Source organism: Sarcophilus harrisii, chromosome 3 (assembly GCF_902635505.1).
Source record: "Sarcophilus harrisii chromosome 3, mSarHar1.11, whole genome shotgun sequence".
Classification (NCBI taxonomy): domain Eukaryota; kingdom Metazoa; phylum Chordata; class Mammalia; order Dasyuromorphia; family Dasyuridae; genus Sarcophilus; species Sarcophilus harrisii.
Window position 1 is genome coordinate 514603801 of NC_045428.1, and position 20519 is coordinate 514624319.

The 20519-nt window shown below is 37.7% G+C and overlaps 1 protein-coding gene across 3 annotated transcripts in view; it reads left to right on the forward strand.

Moving 5' to 3' along the window:
- The first annotated feature begins 7956 nt into the window (after positions 1-7956).
- The window catches only part of TMEM135 (transmembrane protein 135), a 299882-nt gene continuing 287319 nt past the window's right edge, over positions 7957-20519 (forward strand). The window contains exon 1 of one of the 3 annotated variants that reach the window (XM_031961900.1): positions 7957-9007. In XM_031961900.1, the coding sequence (XP_031817760.1) occupies positions 8867-9007 (141 nt within the window). In that variant the 5' untranslated portion in view covers positions 7957-8866. The remainder of the gene's footprint in view (positions 9008-20519) is intronic. The other 2 variants (XM_003764592.4, XM_031961901.1) reach the window with 2 other exon arrangements.

Here is a 20519-nt window from a genome sequence, read left to right on the forward strand (position 1 = left end):
ATCAGAGTACAATGGAACTAGTATTTCCCTAATTCCTTGAAGCTTTGTTCCTCTTAATGCAGCCCCAGACAACATTAACTTTTTTCCATTGCCACATCCTGCTACTATAGACTCATGTGAAGCTCACCTTCTACTACTACTCTGTATCCATTCCTCACCCATCTTATATTTATAAAGTATTTTTTTTTTACTTAAGCAGAAGCTTTCTCATTTATCTCTATTAAATTTAATTTTTATTAGGTTTAGTACAAATGCTTTAGCTTGTCAAAATTTTTGTGGATTCAGTATATTTTTTAGCTTTATGTCACCTGAAAATTTGATGAGTCAACCAAGTTAGGGAAAGGGTGTGGTGTCAGGTATATTTACACAGGTATTACTCAAAAGTGACTAGTGCCAAAGGTTCAAGAGCATGGACTCCTTCTTTCTGTCATATAGTACAAATAATCTTCCCCTTATAACAATTACCCATCAGGCACATATTCATCAGGTGAAATTTCTTTTCTCATTCCTCCTCCTGACAGAAACTATCAGTGAAAAGATTTAGCTCAATTTTCTTTTATTTAGTCATCTTTTAGGTATTCAGACTCATCCAAATCAGTAGACCTGGATATATCAAAAAAGAATTATTCTTGTCTGACCAGGGCTAATGTGGGCTATTATCTGTACTTTATGAAGTGATTGATTAGAAAGTTTAGCAACTTTAGAACAGGTTCTGAAAATCACATATGTCCCCTAATTAGTTGCTCAATACTATCATGAAACCTGGATAACACTTAACTTTCATCTCTAGTGACTGTAGCCTAGAAGAAAGGGGAGTGGTTTACAAGATATAATCCTGACTGAAGCTTGTTGCTAATTCTGCAAAAATGATATGCAAGACTAAATCCCGAATTAAAAATGCTGACAATCAGATGGGATCCCTACATATTCTTCAAAATTATTTCATTAATTAGTTTATTTCCTTTTAGAACCTGTGTCATGTCCTTTTCCCAGGAATGAATAAAATGAAAAAGGATTAAACACTTACTATATGTCAAATATAATGGTATGTTGGCATTTGTCTTTAATTGCTTCCAGAAGGCATGATGAGTGGCAAAAATCATGAGTATTGAATTATTTTTTTCCACAAAGAGTACATCTCCAGTTTGCAGCCTAACTATCCCTCCCCACTCAATTCTCCAAAGGGACATGTGGGGTGTCCAGTTGGGAGAAACAAACAAGCTCAGTCTAGCCTAGCTCAGTTCTTTCCTTCTTGAACCAACTCACTTTCTGAAAAGAACCACAACCCTTATGCTCTCTTCCCACTCCACCTCTTCCAAACTTTCTTGGGGGTGACAGGGTACTGGATGTGGAACTCATGGTTCCTTGATACCAGGGCTTAGGCCACTGTCTGGGGCTTGAGGTTATCAGGGGTCCTGGGTCCTCTGACCATAGCTACTGCTACCTCTATTTCTTCCACTTGTGCTGCTCCTGAGCATGATGGCCCTCTATGCCCCTTCCAAAAAAAAGTGGCCAGTGGAAGCTATCCACTGCCCAGAGCAATAATAGTTGTGGGAGCAGGGGAAGTGGGAATCTGGGCAGTAAGTAAAGGCAGTAACATTACAGCCCTACTGCTCAACCAAGACAACAACCAAGTGCACAAGTGCCAAGCAAAGCATTAAATGCTGAAGCATTTTTTTTTTCTTGTCAAAATGTGTTGAATACTGAATTTGACAGATTTCCAAATAGACAACTGCCAAGGTACCACTGTACTATTTTAGGTACTGGGAATCCAAATAAAATAATTAAGATTGTACTTTTTCCCAAAGAGCTCAAACTAGGGGGAACAACATGTAAAAGAAATTTCAGTTATAGATGTTCTGTTCAGAATTTGTAACAATGACTACTTTAGGTAGGGTTGTTACAACATTTCCTGGACTAAGGGAAGAGAATAAACATTTACATAATGCCTATTATATGTCAGGCACTTTGCTAAGAGCTTTATTAATACCTCATTTAATTCTCACAACAACTCTATGAGCTAGGTGCTGTTATTATTCATATTTAACAGTTGAGGAAACTGAAGGTGACAGAAGTTAAGTGACTTGCCCAGGATCATGCAACTAATAAGTATCTGAAGCCACATTTGAATTCATCATTTTGACTTCAGTCTCAGTGCTCTATCCTAACTGCCTAGGTCAGTCTTGTGCTGTTTCCATGAGAGTCTGAGAGGACACACTAGACAAATTTATCTTTTGTCCTACATCTTCTTAAAATTCACTATATCCTTAATTCTGATCTTAAGGAATAAACCACCCCATTTGTGGTTTTGACATCAATATCTGCTTATCTCCATGGTTGTCCACATCTGATCCTGGTGAATATTTTGACTTAATCAACATATGTTCATGATGTTGACCTGGTATTGATATGTTAAGTATTCACAGCAGTGACCAGGACAGCTGGCATCCTGCTTCCTTTCATGTTCTTGACTTACCTATCAACTCAAAGACTAGTACTGCTATTTTAATAGGCTTTTTAAAAAATGGCTCCAGGATAAGGGAAGATAGGTATACTAATGTACGATTGGTAGAAGGGATTGAAAGGAGGGAGAGAATTTGGAATTGAAAATAAAAATAATTTTTAAATTCAAATTTTAAAAAAGGTGGCTTTAAGTGGCCTATTTACTGCTGACAAACTTCTTTATCCTTAGCTAGGTTGGTCATAATACTTTATCCTTAGTTAAGTTGGTCATTAGAAAGCAGGCATAGTTTGTTACTAGGATCATACTTTAAACCATTCTAGCATGGTAAAACTTGCTAAAGTTGGCATTTCATTGCTATGGGCTTCAAGAACTCAGAGTCATCTACATATTATGATGAATCATTGTTGCAGAATTTTGTGGTGTACAATGATCAGCCTTCAACCCAAGTTTATTAAAATGAATGATGGAATCAATGGTTTATTAAGCACTTATATTTTGTGCAATCAATATGAGAAGTCCTGGGGATACCAATACCAATACAAATAGAAAAACAAGTTGCTCTCAAGTTGATCTATTAATAGGGGAAATAACACATATAGAAGGGTTCAGCTGCAAGTCACATGAAAAGGTCCTATGGTCGTAAGGGTACAGAAGTAAAGTAGGTAGTAATGCCTTTTGTTTAATACCATTTCCACCAATAAAACCATATCAGTTTCTGATATTGAACTATTTGACAATGTCAAGGACTTTGGTGGCAGAAACTTTCTTTTCTGGATCTTCAGTAACTGTATCTGTAGCACCTTCAGGAACAAATGTCTGGGTGCATCTCCACAGGGCTGCTTCCCAGGATTGTGGCTGTAAGACTCTAGGCTAGAAGCACTGCTAGTCCCAGGGCTCCTGGACTCAGAGTCAGGTCTGTCTCCATCTATGTTTAAAGGGAGATAGTGGTCAAAGAGGTGGTGGTGGTTTAACTTGCCTGGCACATGCTGCCTCCTTCTTTCCTTTGAGGAGCATTGTTGATTTAGCTAGGCTTGCTTCCCCCATCTGTGGGTATAATTAACTGGCATCTGGTTGGGAGGGCTGGCCCCTTCTTCACCAGTGTTATTTCCTCAAATGATGGCTATGAGGATTAGGACAGAAAAAATAGGACTAGTCATATGTGTGGTATTACTCCTCCCAGACGTACCTGTGCCTAGTGGGGGCAGCAGTTGGTGCTGGTGATGATGAGGAAAGTGGGCTCCTCTATAACAATTTCTCCCTCAGTGAAGATTGTAGGTACTGGTCTAGGAGCAAGTCTGGTGGTTTGGGGAACATTGGCTATAATCTATATATACACATTGGCTATAACCTTTATATATATGCATATACACACACATACACACACACACACACATATATAAATTTACATAGAATTTACATTTACATGGGAAGAAAGTCATGGAGAATCTGTTTCTGAACCCTTATTCAGCAATAGCATCAACTGCCTCAGGGAAAAGAACTGCATCTGAAAGAGCAGTTTTTATTGAATACTAAGGAATCCAATCAGATTACCATGGGCTAAGGAGAACATGGCTACTGAGAAAGTATTGAAATTGGATGTAGACACCTTTTCAGGAAGTTTGGGAGTTAAGTAAAGCAACTAATATAGGATAGTTGCTGAGTGGGCTAAAAGGATTAAGGGAAGGCCTTTTCTTTCTTTATTTTGGACTGACGAGACCTAACCAATTGGTAGATGGAAAAGATTGAGGAGGATGATTGCTGGAACCAGGTCCTGAAAGAAGCAGAATGGTATTGGGATAGAAAGGACAAAGAGATTAGATTTACTATAGAGTGGATAGCTCTTCTGTGACCAGAGAGTGTGGAATGGAGAGATGAAGAAAAAGAAGAGAGAGAAAGAAGAAAATAAGTGATGAAACTGAGAAATTTTGAAGTCTGGAAGAGGGGAGAAAGCTTATATTAGAAAGTCTCAATCTTTTAGTGAAGTAGGAATCTGCTATCTGCTAAAGTTAGATGAGGAATTGTTGTTGGACTTATTTAAGCATCAATAAGAGAAGACAGAATGGGTAGCATATGATTGCTATCTGGAAGGATTTGAAATGTTGTCACATGGCACAGGAAGTTACCTTGTGGAGCCAGCCTTACCAGGTGGAAATTATATGCAGTCAGAGTTCAATTCAACATGAGCAAGAACTTTATTTTATTTTTTTAATAATAGCTTTTTATTTTCAAAATATATGCTAAGATACTTTTCAACATTCTCCCTTGAAAAGAACTTTGGTTTAAAAACAAATAAACAAAACCCCCCAAGACCATCTATCACCAGATAGATCTTTTACTTGAGGTACCCAATGATGGCTGCCTCAAATGATCATTTTTCTTCTTCATCATTAGAAGTGTTCAAGAAAAGGCTGGATGATTATTCTGTTAAAAAAAATACTGAGTGAGTGTGTGTGTTGGGGGAAGGGCAGTATTAGATTTAGAGTTGAGAACTTGAGTTCATATTCTAGCTCTATTACTTAAAACACCTGTGTGACTTTTGGGCACATTTCTTCATAGCCAAAATGAGGTTGTTGGTCAGATGAATGACTCAGGCCCCTTCCAATTTAAAATCTATGATTTTATGTTAGATTCTGTTTTGTTCTAACCCTAACAGTTTAAAATCTACTGACCTGAACAGTCATTGAAGATATTTACATGATGGGCAACAAATAGTTTCAAACCAAGGTGTTATATAAGCTGTTTTTGAGCTCTCTGGAACTCTGATCCTCCCCCAAGATTATCTCCACTTTATCTTTTACTTATTTGTAGTTTGAAAGCAATTGTTTGCATTTCTCTTATTAATAATAGATAAGATTTGTGCAGTACAATTTATAAAAAAGTACTTTACAAATATTTCATTTTATCCTCACAGAAATCTGGATCCTAAATTATCTCCATTTTAGCAGATGAATATGCCCTCCCGGCAGGGACCATTTTTTGTTTTTGTAACCACAGCATTAAAGCTCTGGGTCTGGCTTCAGAATTGTGCTTAATATTTGTAGATTGATTGGAGTTCTGAAGACATTACCCATTTACTATGGGAAAATTAGAGAAAGTTCTAGGAAGAGGTGGAATGAAAACAAACAAAATACAATTAAGCCCTATGGGATGGGTCCAAAAAGCTCTCTCCATATACTAGTATATATGGGACTAGTGCTAGACCCCCTTTCCCAAATTAACTAATCAGAGACATCTTCAGGTACAAAGAGAAAGCATTTATTTAGTCCTTGTAGGGAGAGACACACACACACACACACACACACCTGAGAACCATCCCAGCTTGCACCATGTGCCCTTGGAACCTGACCAGCTTCTGTCTTGTGGGAGTTTAAATAGCAAAAGACCCAAGCCTTTTCATTGGATAGACTAAAAGGACTTAACCATCTTTGACCAAAGGTCACCAATGTTGTCTGCTTTTCACAGGTCACTTTACTTCCTGTAATTTCCTGAGGATCGGACCTTTAGAAACCATCTGATTCTCTGCAACCAAGGTCCAAGACCTGATCTTACAGCTCTGGGAATAGGAATCGTGTGACTTAGTCTCAAACTGAGAAAATTTCATCCAATCAAATCCCATGCAGTCCCTCCTCTTTTTCATCCATTTGAAGATTTCTCACCCCAATATATATATATATATATATATATATATATATACATACACACACACATATATGTATATATATGTGTGTGTATATATATATGTATGTGTATGTATATATGTGTATATGTATGTATAGATATATGTATATGTATGTGTATGTATATATGTGTATATGCATGTATAGATATATATGTATATATATGTGTATATGTATGTATAGATATATATGTATATGTATGTATATATGTATGTATAGATATATATGTATATGTATGTATATATGTATGTATATATGCATATATGTATGTATATATATGTATGTATATATGTGTATATGTATGTATAGATATATGTATATGTATGTATATATGCGTATATGTATGTATAGAAATATATGTATATGTATGTATATATGTGTATATGTATGTATAGATATATGTATATGTATGTATATGTGTATATGTATGTATAGATATATATGTATATGTATGTGTATATGCATGTATATGTGTATATGTATGTATAGATACATATGTATGTATATATGCGTATATGTATGTATAGATATATATGTATATGTATGTGTATATGTATGTATATGTGTATATGTATGTATAGATATATATGTATATGTATGTATATATGTGTATATGTATGTATAGATATATATGTATATGTATGTATATATGCGTATATGTATGTATAGATATATATGTATATGTATGTATATATGTATGCATATATGTGTATATGTATGTATAGATATATGTATATGTATGTATATGTATGTATAGATATATGTATATGTATGTATATATGTATGTATATATGCGTATATGTATGTATAGATATATATGTATATGTATGTATATATGTATGTATAGATATATGTATATGTATGTATATGTGTATATGTATGTATAGATATATATGTATATGTATGTATATATGTATGTATATATGTGTATATGTATGTATAGATATATATGTATGTATATATGTATGTATATATGTGTATATGTATGTATAGATATATATGTATATGTATGTATATATGTATGTATATATGTGTATATGTATGTATAGATATATATGTATATATATGTGTATATATATATTATATATATATCTTGCACTAGGGCATCTTTGTGACATAGGCCTTCAGGCAGGCCCTACTTCAGTACTAACTGTAATCTGCCCTCTACTATTTAAAAGCAACATCCTCCTTCCTTTCTACCTTCCCCTCTTCCCCCATCAGTTGCTTCCCCCAACTCCCACTATCTGTTCTGGAAAACCTGTCATCACTTTTTATTTACATTTTCCCCCAGTAAGACATTCATAGCTTATTTTTGAGATGGAAGAGAAAACATAGTGCAACAGTCCTCGTTTAACGAAAGAGGAAATCGAAGCAGAGGAAAGTCACATTTCATTTTTCAAAGATAATCTACCCATTCGGCTGTAACGAGTGATTTTCCTCAAACATCCCTAATGAACTCCTGTGACTCCCTATCATTCCCGAGATCAAACAGAAACTCCTCGGGCCTTGATAGCTCTTCCTCAGTCGCAGACCTCTTCCATCTTTCTTTCCGCTACAGGACCCCCGGCCCACTCGTGGAGCCAGTGACACGCTCTGACCAGGCAGCGGCACTCTGGGGCGGGGCCTTTTCCCCGGCTGTCCCTCATGCCCTCCCTTCACATCTCACATAAACGCCCCTTCTCCAGTCGTGGAAGTTGCGCACTTAGGGGGACAAGTCTCAGGGCAGTGCCTACGGGATGACGTGGGGGCAGGGTTAAGCACAAGCCCTGGAAGGGAGGGGCCACGGGCTCAGGAGCAGCCCCGGCGGAGGGGGCGGGGTGGCCAGAGCAGTGCCGGAGGACCCCGGACTCCTGGGGCTTCGAGCCCCGGGCTCCAGGGACCGTAGATCCCACAGCTGGTGCCCCGCTAGCCCCGACGAAGTTTGGTGGGGGTTGAATAGCCGTAGCGCCCACGAGCTGGGTCAGAGAAGGTCGGGCTTGTTTCTCCCCACTTGGCTCCCCTGTAACGTCTGGGATTTACCCTGCGTCTAGCTAGTTAGTAGGCAGTTGTGGGCGTGAGTGGCCCCTTCGGACTGCGAGCTCCCCGAGGGCGGGGCCTAAGTTTTGTAACTCTGAGGTTGAGGACACTGCCTGATGACTGACTCCCTCAAACGTGCGGCATTTCCCCGACTACGGCCTTTTCTGCTACGTGGCCTCCCCGCCCGCGGAGAAGGGGAAGGAAGCGGAGCGCCCCATCCTCCCTCAACGAACCCTAGCCAGACAGGCGGCTGCGAGAACCGGGGGGCGGGGAATGAAGAAGGCGCGCTTCCGCATGGCGTTCCCACAGCACTCGTAGGGGGAGGGGGGAGCGCGGGCGCGCGCTCAGAGCGAACGTCCTCCGGCCCCGTCCCCGGCGGAGGGACAACCCGCGGGCTGGGTGGGTGTTGGACGTCTGGGTAAGGACCACGCGGCGCGCGCCCGCGCGGGGGCGGGTAGAAGGAGCGTGCACGCTCCGCCTCCTCCCCCCTCCGCACGTTCCTGCCCCTCGCCCTGCGATACGCCGAGCGCTCATCATCCGAGGACTTTGGCCCAGAGTAACCCCGCTTGCGTGACCTTTCCCCTCCATTCCGCGCCTCCCGCGAGCCGGCGAGGCAGGGCGGCCGTTGAGTTCTCCTTCTCCTCCCCCCCCCTCTGTCCCTCTCTTAAGCCCTTCCCCCCGCCCCCCTTCCCCGACGGTGGTTCCAGACATGGCGGCGTTCAGCAAGTCCGTCCCTCACAACTGCTATGAAATCGGCCACACCTGGCACCCGTCTTGCGGGGTCTCCTTTCTCCAGATCACCAGGGGCGCCTTGGAGGAGTCCTTGAAGATTTACGCGCCCCTGTACCTGGTGAGAGAGCCCCGCTCCCGGACCCCGCTCCGTCCCCCTTCCCCTGGCCTCGGGCAGTTGGGGTTGCAGGGGCTGAGCCGGGGATGACGCCCCTCGCCCGAGGGCCCGCCCCCTGCCCCTGAGTTGGGGAGCGAGCGGCGCGGCCGAGCTGTCATCCTTCCCCGGGAGCTGGGCGCCAGCAAGGGGAGAAGCGGGCTGGGGGTCTGGGTCTGAGTTCTGAAGTGCCGAAAATAAATGACGATGCGCGTATCTGTGGTCTTTGGACCCCGGTCTGCGTCTGTCACAGAGCGTAAGGGAGCATCCTCGGTGGGATCCAGGTCTGTCTTAAAAAGTGTAAGCGAGGGGCTGACCTGCTGCCTTTTTAAATAGTGTCCGCGTCTGAGCGGTGTTGGAGTCCCGCCTTATACATACTCTGAATTACCGCTGTTCCTACTGTGAGTGAAGGGCTGAGTCCTGGCTTTTTAAAATTGTGTGAATTGCTGAACCTACCCTGGGCCAGCTTCGTGCCTTGTCGAGTCTTAGGTGAAGATGTATGCCTTTGGGTGCATCCTGGGATTCGGGTCGGTGTCTTAGATGCTGTGAGGGTCCACGTCTATCTTTTAAGCAATACTAATTGCTGTATCCAGCCCCAAATCAGGGCCCTTAGCTTTTAAATAGTGGGAGAATTTAGGTCGTTGCCTTTTAAATAGTATAAGTTTACGAATCTATCCCCAGTTTGGTCCATGTCTTTTAAATAGGGTAAGGTCTTAGCCCATTGCCTTTTGAGTTGCTGTATCTACTCTCCTCTTAGTACTTTTGGATTAAGAATTCCAACGTATGACAGAAAGAGTTCTGAACTTGTAGTCAAGAGACTTGAGTTCAAATTCTATTTTTTGTCATCTTGCCACCTGTGTGACCTTGGACTGGTCACTTCACCTAAAAATGAGCTTTTGTTGACTTTGTAAAACAAGGAGGAGGATGTCTTCTATGAACTCTGAGGACCCTTCTTATTTTCAGATTTTTTTTTTTTTTTGAGGTCTGACTTTTCCTGTGCTTACCTTACTCATAAGACCTGAGGTTGAATTGTTGCTTTACTCCCCCGTGTGCCTTTTGACAAGTTATACCACCTCTATTTTACGTTTCAGTAAAATGAAGAATCTAGACTAGTTGATCTCTGATAACTTCTACTTCTAGATCTGTAGTCTTAGATAATTATTGCTTTTTTTTCCCCCCAGCTGACTTTCCCCAAGATCATTGTTGTTAGGCAGCAAAGGGAGATTTCTTCTCCCTCTCAAAGGTTTCTGGTACTTGGGAATTTTGCAATTGTTTTTTCCAAGCTCACAGATTAGACTGTTTATTGTCCAGGAATTTACCTAAAGTTTGTCTTCGGTTATGCAGTGTGTGCCTTCTCCTGAAAGTTATTCAGGAGGTTTTGCTCAGCATTTTGAAGGATCTTTTGAGAATTCAAAAGAATTCAAAAGTGCTTCATGTAGGGCAGGCCATTTTGAAAAACAATGTCCAGAAATTCATGTGAAGATGAATTCCACACTAAAAACACAATTTAAAAAGTACTCCTAAATATGAAAGTTCTTCCCTTTCCTCCATGTTACGGTTGTTAGTATTAAAGTTCTTTTTAAAAGAAATACAAGCGTTATTTCTTCACTTCTAATATTTTCCTGTATCCTTATAAAGTACTACAAAACACCAATTGGGTTGTCAATGAGTACTACTCCTTGTTAATTCAGATATATGTTGGGGCTTGGTATAATGGAAAGAACATGAAGGACCCTAGTTGTAGCTTCATCTTTGCCTTTTCCGATAGGTATGATTTAGAGCAAGTCACTTAAATCTGAGCCTTGATTTTCTCATTTGCAGAATGAATTTATTACCCTTATAATTCCTGATCCCACAAATAATTTATTTAAATATTTAAAACAACAATTCCTTCTGTGACTTAAATCACAGTGAGACAGAGGATAAGACATGTTCACAAATAACTGTAATATTGTTCTTCCCTCCCTTTCCGGTTCTCTCTCCTGTCATTTCAGAGAGTGGAACTTTTGGTGAAATCAGATGGGGAAGCCCTTCAGAAGGGGTTAGCACTTTGAAAGGTGTCTCCTCAATGGAGGTATTTTAGAAGGTTTTGATATCTTGCAAGTATCCTCTTGTCTTTTATCACCATATTGATGAGGCATACTCTTATGAGGAAAGTAACCTTTACAGCCACTTCTGTGAATTTAATTCTAGATCATAGTAACCAAAGTTACTTGCTTCATTTCTGTGCCTCTAGGCATTGTTAATAGTTGTTTAGTTGGTAGGATAGCTAGGTAGCACAGTGGATAGTGTGCTGGGCCTGGAGTCAGAAACTTAATACTGAAGCTGGATTTGAACTCAGGTCCTGATTCCAGGGCCAGTGCTCTTTCCATTATGCCATCTAATTGTCCCTCTTCAAGGAATGGGATTTTGACTTATATGAAATACTTTTGGAAGATCTTCTAAAATAGTATTTTTCTTCAAGGAATCAAGTTTCTTTCTTTCTTTCTTTCTTTCTTTGTTTCCTTCCTTCCTTCCTTCCTTCCTTCCTTCCTTCCTTCCTTCCTTCCTTCCTTCCTTCCTTCCTTCCTTCCTTCCTTCCGAGAGCTTATATTTTTCATTTTATTCTCTCAATAATCATGTGAGATAGATGCTATGATTTCCCCATTTTTCACTTGAGGAAACTGAGGTGAACAGGTCACATGACTCAATAAGAGTCCCACAGCTGGTAAGTGTGTTGGAAGACAACTTTGAACTAAAGTCTGTAGCAGGGGGCCTCAAACTTTTTAAATAGGGGGCCAGTTCACTGTCCTCAGATAGTTGCAGGGCCAGACTATAATGAAAACAAAAACTTTGTTTTGTGGGCCTTTAAATAAACTTCATAGTCCTGGGGGAGGGGGATAATCATCCTCAGCTGCTGCATCTTGCCCACAGGCCATAGTTTGAGGACCCCTGGGACTCTATACTATACCCATGATTCAGTTCCTCTGAATCTGTGAATCCTCCTACTATTTAATTGCAAACTATATATCTTTATAGCAAGAGGGATAATACTAATATACTTAATACAAGCCTTGGGTTATATGAGCTATATTTGTAGTACCATTTGAAAAAAAAAATTCTCTTAACATTGGGCTTAGGAAGAGCTGCCAAATTCCTTTGTTTTCATTGTTTTTAGTTTTTAAAATATTTTCATCAAATAAAATAAGATACCATATTGTTACTCTTAGAATTGGAATATTCAGACTTAATTATATCTGGCACAGATAAACTATTAACATGTTTGTTAATGTAGATAATCACACTCCTAAAGCATGATTTTTCTTATCATAATTAATAACAAACTCTTATTGAGTTCCTCTTATTCCCTACGTGCTTCTGTAGACTGGGGATTACTTAGGATATAAGATTCAGTCTCTTCTCTCTGGAGACTAATCATTTTATTTGGGAGATACAACATTTTATCTTATATTGTTATTTATTTCTCAAGTATATGTTTCATTACACGTAGGAAGAACTACAGGATTTAGGACTAGAAGGCAACATTTGGTTTAGCCCACTATTTAAACAAGTCAACTGAGATCCAGAACCACCAGCTAGTAAGCAGCAGAACCGAGATATAACTAAGCTTTTGTGCTGTTTTATATGTGTGTATGTATGTTTATGTATGTGTTTCTATCTAAGCTCTAAACACACAGATATACATGTGTATATAAATACACCTGTAGATTTATGTATGTGTGTATATATATATATATAACATGTAAATAATATGTGTATATATCTGTAAATACACACACACATATATATATTAAAAAAATAGAATTATATGATGGAGGAGACCTGGTTTGTTAATAGTTCAGGGGAAATAGACATAAGAGGTTTTAATTTGTTTCAGCTTCAGTATTTGCTAATGGTTTTAGATGATTGCTAGAAAAGCTAACAGAATCTCCGGTTGAATTAAAAGAAATGTAGTGTCCATAAAAGGGAGATACTAGCCTATTATACTCTCTACTTGTGAGGGCATATCTAGTGTATTTTGTTTGGTTTTGGTTGCCAAACTTTAACAGGGCTGTTGATTAACTGAATCATGTAGTACATATAGTATAGGAAAAGGAGGCAGTTACATGGCTCAGTAGATAGAACACTGGACCTGGAGTCCGGAAGACTTGAGTTCAAATGTGACCTCAGACTAGCTTGTGTGATCCTGGATAAGTCACTTAACTCTGCTTGCTTCATCTGTGAAATACACTAGAAGGAAATGGAACATCACACTAGTATCTTTGCCAAGAAAACTCCAAATAGAATCACAAAGAGATAGACATGATTTAAATTATTAAAGAACATTTCTATTGTGACTCTTTTATGACATTTTTCCTACCTCAAGACTACATTTACAGCTTCCATTTATTTATTGCTTCAGGTTGTACTCTCTGTAACTAAATAGAGCACATCCAAATTTTCTTTCATGTGACAACCCTCCAAATACTTGAAGACAACTATCTTTCTACATATTGTCTTCTCTGGGCTAATTATTCCCATTTGTTTCAGCGGATCTTAACATAGTATGAACTTGAGGCTCTTCACCATTCTGATTGCCTTTCCTTGGATAATCTCCAGTATGTCAACATTCTTCCTGAAATGTAATGCTCAGAATTGTGTTTACTTGATTATATGTGCGTGTTTTACTGAACTCCTTCAGCTTTTTTGTCACCCTATCCATAACTACATCTGCATTTTTTTTTTTTACATCCAAGTATTTAATACTTATTCCATTTAGACTGTTTCCATTTTGGCGGTTATGTTTGTGTTTTTTAGAATATTTAGGATTGTAGATGTAATCAACTTTATAACAGCACATTTTTTTGTTTAAGAAAATGTAATTAAAAGTCATCAGTCCTATTGTTTAAACTTTTATTTCTTACATTGCATTAAGAAGTAAATATGGTGCAAAAATATTTATAGTAGCCCTTTTTGAAGTGGCAAGGGACTGGAAACCCATCAGTTGGAGAATGGCTGAATAAGTTATGGTATATGAATGTTATGGAATCCTTATTTTTCTGTAAGAAACGGTCAGCAAGATGATTTCAGAGAGGTCTGGAGAGACTTACATGAACTGATGCTAAGTGAAGTGAGTAGAGCCAAGAGAACATCGTACATAGCAATAAGATTATATGATGATCAGTTCTGATGGATGTGGCTGTCTTCAATAATGAGATGATTCAGGCCAGTTTCTACAGTCTTGTGATAAAGAGAGCCATCTACATCTAGAAATTGTGGGAACTGTATGGAGCACAAGATTATATTTTCACTTTTTTGTTGTTTGCTTGCATTTTGATTTCCTTTTGATCTGATTTTTCTTGTGCAGCTTGATAGTTGTGGAAATATGTATAGAAGAATTTTACATGTTTAACATATATTGGATTACTTTGCTATTTATAAGAGGTAGGGGGGAAAGAGGGAGAAAAAGTTTGGAGCGTAAAGTTTTACAAGGATGAATGACGAAAATTATGCATATATTTTGAAAATAAAGTGCTTAAAAATAAAAAAGAAACGGTACATAATAGTCATATTGCATATATTTGTGCATAGCATTTGATACTGTTAGTCAACTTTTTTCCTTTATGTGGGTGAAGATGAGCTCTGCATTATATCTAATGAGTTTGGGGTGTCTATTATGGGCTGCAAAAATGTTCAATCTGCAATAAAAGTCATTGAGGCTGAGCTCCAAGCCTTTAACCACTAATTAAGGGAATATGACTCAATTTAATGAATGGGACCTCAAATCTTTCTCACAATATGAGATGCCCTCTTTCTCCCGGGTCATAATTTTATAGGGTTTGATATCCAGATGGTACAGATGAATCAAAGTAAAGTCAGAGTCTCATTGTTTGATAGACCTATATTTTAACCTTTCAAGAGAGCCTTCAGTTCTTATTTACGGTCAGTGACTAGTGGAGGATGTCCAAAAATGGGCAGAGCTAATTGGTATTCCCTAGTCACATTTTGGGCAATAGAGAGTTGTAGGCAGCTCTGGCAATGTGAAGACAGGGTCACCCAGTGGTTAAGTGCTTATAGACCTGTTGGCTCAGTGCCCTTAGACTTGTTTCCCGATGATAAGAGTGGAGGGACAATCAAAAATAGCAGGGGGAATTTCCATATCATTAGGTAATCTTTGCCACTCTGGGCGTGATCACTTAGTGAAAAGAAAGGGTGGAAGCCATCTAATTAACTTCCTATGATTGTGCAAGTGAGCTTCATAAGAAGCAAGTAAATTTATAATCTTTAGTTTAAAGTTTGGGGCTTATTATAAGAGAGATTCTGTCTAACTTTATCTAATTGGCCCCAAATATTTCATATGTATATATACACACTAGTTGACTATACTGACAAAATGTATAATAGTAGACAAGTATAACAAATGATAACATTACCTTTATGAAATCATATTAAAGTGAATAATACTGATTGGGAATAAATCAGGGGTCTAATAAAATAAGGGCATAAATTAATCATTCTCCAAATTATACAAGCAACATTGAGGGAGAGATGTCCAATTGGCACTTCACAGTGCAGGACGATATTTCCTTTCCATAACCCAGTTTGGTAATCTTGGAATCTGTCAGTTGCTAAATCTTGTTGACTATTTTTATGTATCTCACCACTCAAATAGGCATCAAACTAGTTAAAGAACTCATCTTTTTCCTAGACTGTTGCAATAATTGTTTATTTGATCTCGTTCTGCTTCACTTTTCCCTTCTCCAATTTATTCTCTAATATTCTTAAAATACAGGTCTGACAGTGTCAGCCTTCAGCTGAAGAAGCTTCAGTAGCTTCTTATTACTTGGATAAAATGCAAACTTTTCCATTTTTCAATCCATTATTTAAATTTTTATTAGTACCTTTTTATATCATTCTCATTTCTGAATGTTCTTCCTCTTTCCATTTTTTGAATACAAGATAAAAAAGAAACTTTTTTAAAAAAGCACAACTAACCAAAACATCAGAGTCTATTAGTATATGTATTACTCTATGTCCAGAGCTCTACAGTTCTGGAAGAAAGGGAAAGCAGTGTATTGTTTCAAATCATCTGTGACTCAAGTTTGGCCATTGTGATCACAATATTCATTTTCATTTTTTAAAAAATTTAGATTGATGTAATAGTATGTTGTTTTCCTGGTTCTGCTTGCTTGTTGGTTTTGTTAGCTCTTATCTCATCTCAGCCCATTCCAGTCCATTTCATCCTCTACTCACCTATTAGACTGATCTTCCTAAAATGCAAGTCTGATCATGAGATACCCCTTTCCCGTCCACACCAATTCTATAAACTTCAATGGTTCTCTATTACTTGTAGGATCAAATGGAATATCCTTTATTTTTTCATTCAAAATTCTTTATATCCCTGCCTCCTCCTTGTTTTCAAACCTTATTATGCTTTATTCCCCACCCATATACTGTGATCCAGTGACCTTAGCCTCCTTGCTATGCCTTACACAAGGTATTTTCATTGGCCCTCCACTTCTGGAATGCTTTCTTTGATATCTCTGTCTCTTTGCTTTCCTGGCATCCTTCAGGTCAGAATGATAAATCAATCTTACATTCTACAAAAATCTTTTCCCAGTCTTCTTTAATACTGCTGCCTTCTTTCTATTGATTATCTCCAGGTTATCCTCTGTATCTGCATTCACATCCACAGTCTATATTTTTTCCCAGTCTTGTTTATATGTTGTCTCTCCTATTAAATTATGAATTCTTGAAGAGTAAGAACTGTCTTTTGCTTTTTTTTTTTTTTTTTTTTTTTAAGTTCAAGCCTGCCTAATACATAATAGGTCTTTACTATATACTTGTTGATTTGATCTGATTTCTCTTTGGATTGGTTCATGCTTCCCTGAATTCTTGTATGTCATGAAACAGTAATATTTCATAATATTATGTAGCTCAAATTTTTCGGCTGTTCCTTACAGTTTTTTGGGTACTGAAAGCCCTTCACAAATTGGCCATTAAGTCACCTTTCTAGGCTTATTATTTCTTATTCCCTTTCATGCCCTCTACATTCGAGCCAAACTTTTTTTGTGGTACATAACATTCTCTTTGCTGTTTTTTTTTTTTTTTTTTTTTTTCACATTGTGATTGCAACGGACAACACATGTAATTTTTCTATCTTTGTTAAACTTTTTAAATGAGAAAAGCATATTTATTTTAACTTTGGTAATTTGGGCCTACTATATTCATCATATTGGAGCTGGTTTTGATGACTTCTAATGTCTTCAATTACATTGCTCTAAGTAATGTTTGTTCTTTTGTTTGTTCTTAGCTTTCTTCACACGGCATCATTTCATACAGATATTAACATGTTTCTCTAAACATTTTATTTTTTCCTTTCAAACGATTATATTGATGCCCTCTTCATTTTCTTTCTTTAAAAAAAAAATTGCTTCTTCATGATGTCTCCCATCTCCCCATAGAGTTGTTTGTTGTAACAATTATGTATGATTGAATGAAAGAAAGTCATTACGTTGTCAATGTCTAGAAATATTTGCCTGAATCCACCATTTTTGGCTGAGAGGAAGTATATAGGCTTTCTCATTCTTTCTAAGTTATGGGATAGACACTGCATTGATTGCAGTTATGAAATTTTCAGTGTTGTTTTCTTTTGCATTATTGTGATTATTGTGTTAATGTGGTCTTTGTATGAAATCAGTCATCCGAGAATTTTTTCCTTTGATAGTACTCTTTGGTTCTACATACTGGGAGAGATCTCTATTCCCACTTTTTCTCTTTTTTAGGTTAAAACACTCTCCAGTTCTTTCAACTGTCACTATCCTGATTTTCCTTGTCTGAACTTTTTCTTCTTCATAACACTGTATTTCTTTTAATTCAGTTTAAAATTAACTTTGTGAAGATTGCCACATCATGCTGTTGGTTAAGTTTCAAATTCATTAAAAATTTTTTGAGATCACTTGTGTATATATGCTTCCTTTCTCTGGTCTTTATGATTTTGAACCCATTTTTCTTGTTAGATTTAGCCCATTGTTTAACTTATGAAAATCTTTCTGCATCCCTACTCTAATCTAATCTATTTGCTGTTCCTCCTAGCTTTGGGTCATCTTTGATTAATAAGTATGTCATATGTGTCTTTAACCATTTTATTGGTTAAAGGTTAAATAGCTCATAGATTCTTGATATTCTATATTAGACTCTTCTAAATTGACATTAAATTTTTAATGGCTACTTTTTGGGTTTAACTGTTCAAATAGTTATTGAATTCATCTAATGTACTATTGTTTAGCAATGTTTCTCCAGCTTCCTCACAATATAACATGACAAACTTTGATAGATGCTTTAGTATTGTTGATTTGATTGGGGGCAAATCACTTAACCTGCCTCCAGGTCTGTTTCCTTATTTGTAATAGATGATCTTTGAGCTTCCTTCTAGTTTTAACTCTGTGATCCTGATGTAGCTAAAATCTACTTTAATTATTTTTCATCTTTTTCTTGATCAAGGAGTTTAGTGACTCCAGCCCACAGAGTCATTGGTGGTATGTAGTAGGAATTTAATCATCATTGACTGAAAAAAATGAGATGGAGTTAATCTAGCATAATTTGTGGTTTTTTTTTTTTTTTTTTTTTTTTTTTTGCAAAGCAGTTGGGGTTAAGTAACTTGCCCAGGGTGACACAGATAGTAAGTGTTAAGTGTCTTAAGGCTGCTTTTGAACTCAGATCCACCTGAGAAGGGGCAGGTATTCTATTCACTAGGCCATCTATCTGCCCCTAGTGGAACTTGTTCTTGATGAAACCATACCAGCTTTTTTATATGATCACTTATTTTCCTATATATTCATTAATAATATACCCTAGAATTTTGCTAGCAATTTAATTGGAGCTTATTAGCCTGTACTTTGAGTCCTTTTCCCCCATTTTCTGAAATGACTGTACGTTTGCTCATTTCCAGTTCTGGCATAGCTCCAGTTCTTCCTACTCTCTCAAGTGCCATTGATAGGAGCTTAGGTTTCACATTTATTCTTTTAGTACTCTAGGACAGAGGTTTCTGGTGTCAAACATTTTTGAGGTTAAAACATTAAAATGTAATTGGGCAATGTTTAACAGAAATTAATAAAAGTAAAATAAAGCATAGGTAATGTTAATTTATGGTTCTAAAAGTCAATATGTGGCATCAAAGTTCCATTTCTATTTGAGTGTGACTTCTGCTTTAGGATTTATTTCATATGGGCCAGGTGGCATGAGTTCAAGAATGCTAGTTAGTTGTTTTTTCATTTGGTTCTTATTTACATCAGGTATCAATTCCTAGAAGTGACTTGCCAAAGGATTATAAAGGTAATAAGTGTCAAATCCAGGATTTTAGATTTGAGTCTCATTAAGTACATGGTTATTGAGTAGTCATGTCTGGTTTATGAAGTGGGAAAGACAGAGATAATTTTTAAAAAAAATTTATTTAATAGCCTTTTATTTACAGGTTATATGCATGGATAACTTTACAGCGTTAACAATTGCCAAACCTCTTGTTCCAATTTTTCACCTCTTACCCCCCACCCCCTCCCCTAGATGGCAGGATGACCAGTAGATGTTAAATACATTAAAATATAACTTAGATACACAATAAGTATACATGACCAAAACATTATTTTGCTGTACAAAAAGAATCAGACTCTGAATTATTGTACAATTAGCTTGTGAAGGAAATCAAAAATGCAGGTGTGCATAAATATAGGGATTGGGAATTCAATGTAATGGTTTTTAGTCATCTCCCAGAGTTCTTTTTCTGGGCATAGTTGGTTCAGTTCATTACTGCTCCATTGGAAATGATTTGGTTGATCTCATTGCTGAGGATGGCCTGGTCCATCAGAACTGGTCATCATATAGTATTGTTGTTGAAGTATATAATGATCTCCTGGTCCTGCTCATTTCACTCAGCATCAGTTCGTGTAAGTCTCTCCAGGCCTTTCTGAAATCATCCTGTTGGTCATTTCTTACAGAACAGTAACATTCCATAATATTCATATACCACAATTTATTCAGCCATTCTCCAATTGATGGACATTCATTCAGTTTCCAGTTTCTAGCCACTACAAAAAGGGCTGCCACAAACATTCGTGCACATACAGGTCCCTTTCCCTTCTTTATAATCTCTTTGGGATATAAGCCCAATAGTAACACTGCTGGATCAAAGGGTATGCACAGTTTGATAACTTTTTGAGCATAGTTCCAAACTACTCTCCAAAATGGTTGGATTCGTTCACAACTCCACCAACAATGCATCATTGTCCCAGTTTTCCCACATCCCCTCCAACAATCATCATTGTTTTTTCCTGTCATCTTAGCCAAAAGACAGAGATAATTGAAATTATATTTATTTTCCTTAATCCCTAAGTGGCAGATGTTGAAGATGTGGGAGAAAGTTGCCTAAAAGCACATTTAGGCTTAATTTCAGTTAAAAAAATTGCTACTTACTGTAGTTATGCACAAGATGAAGGGGATTCCT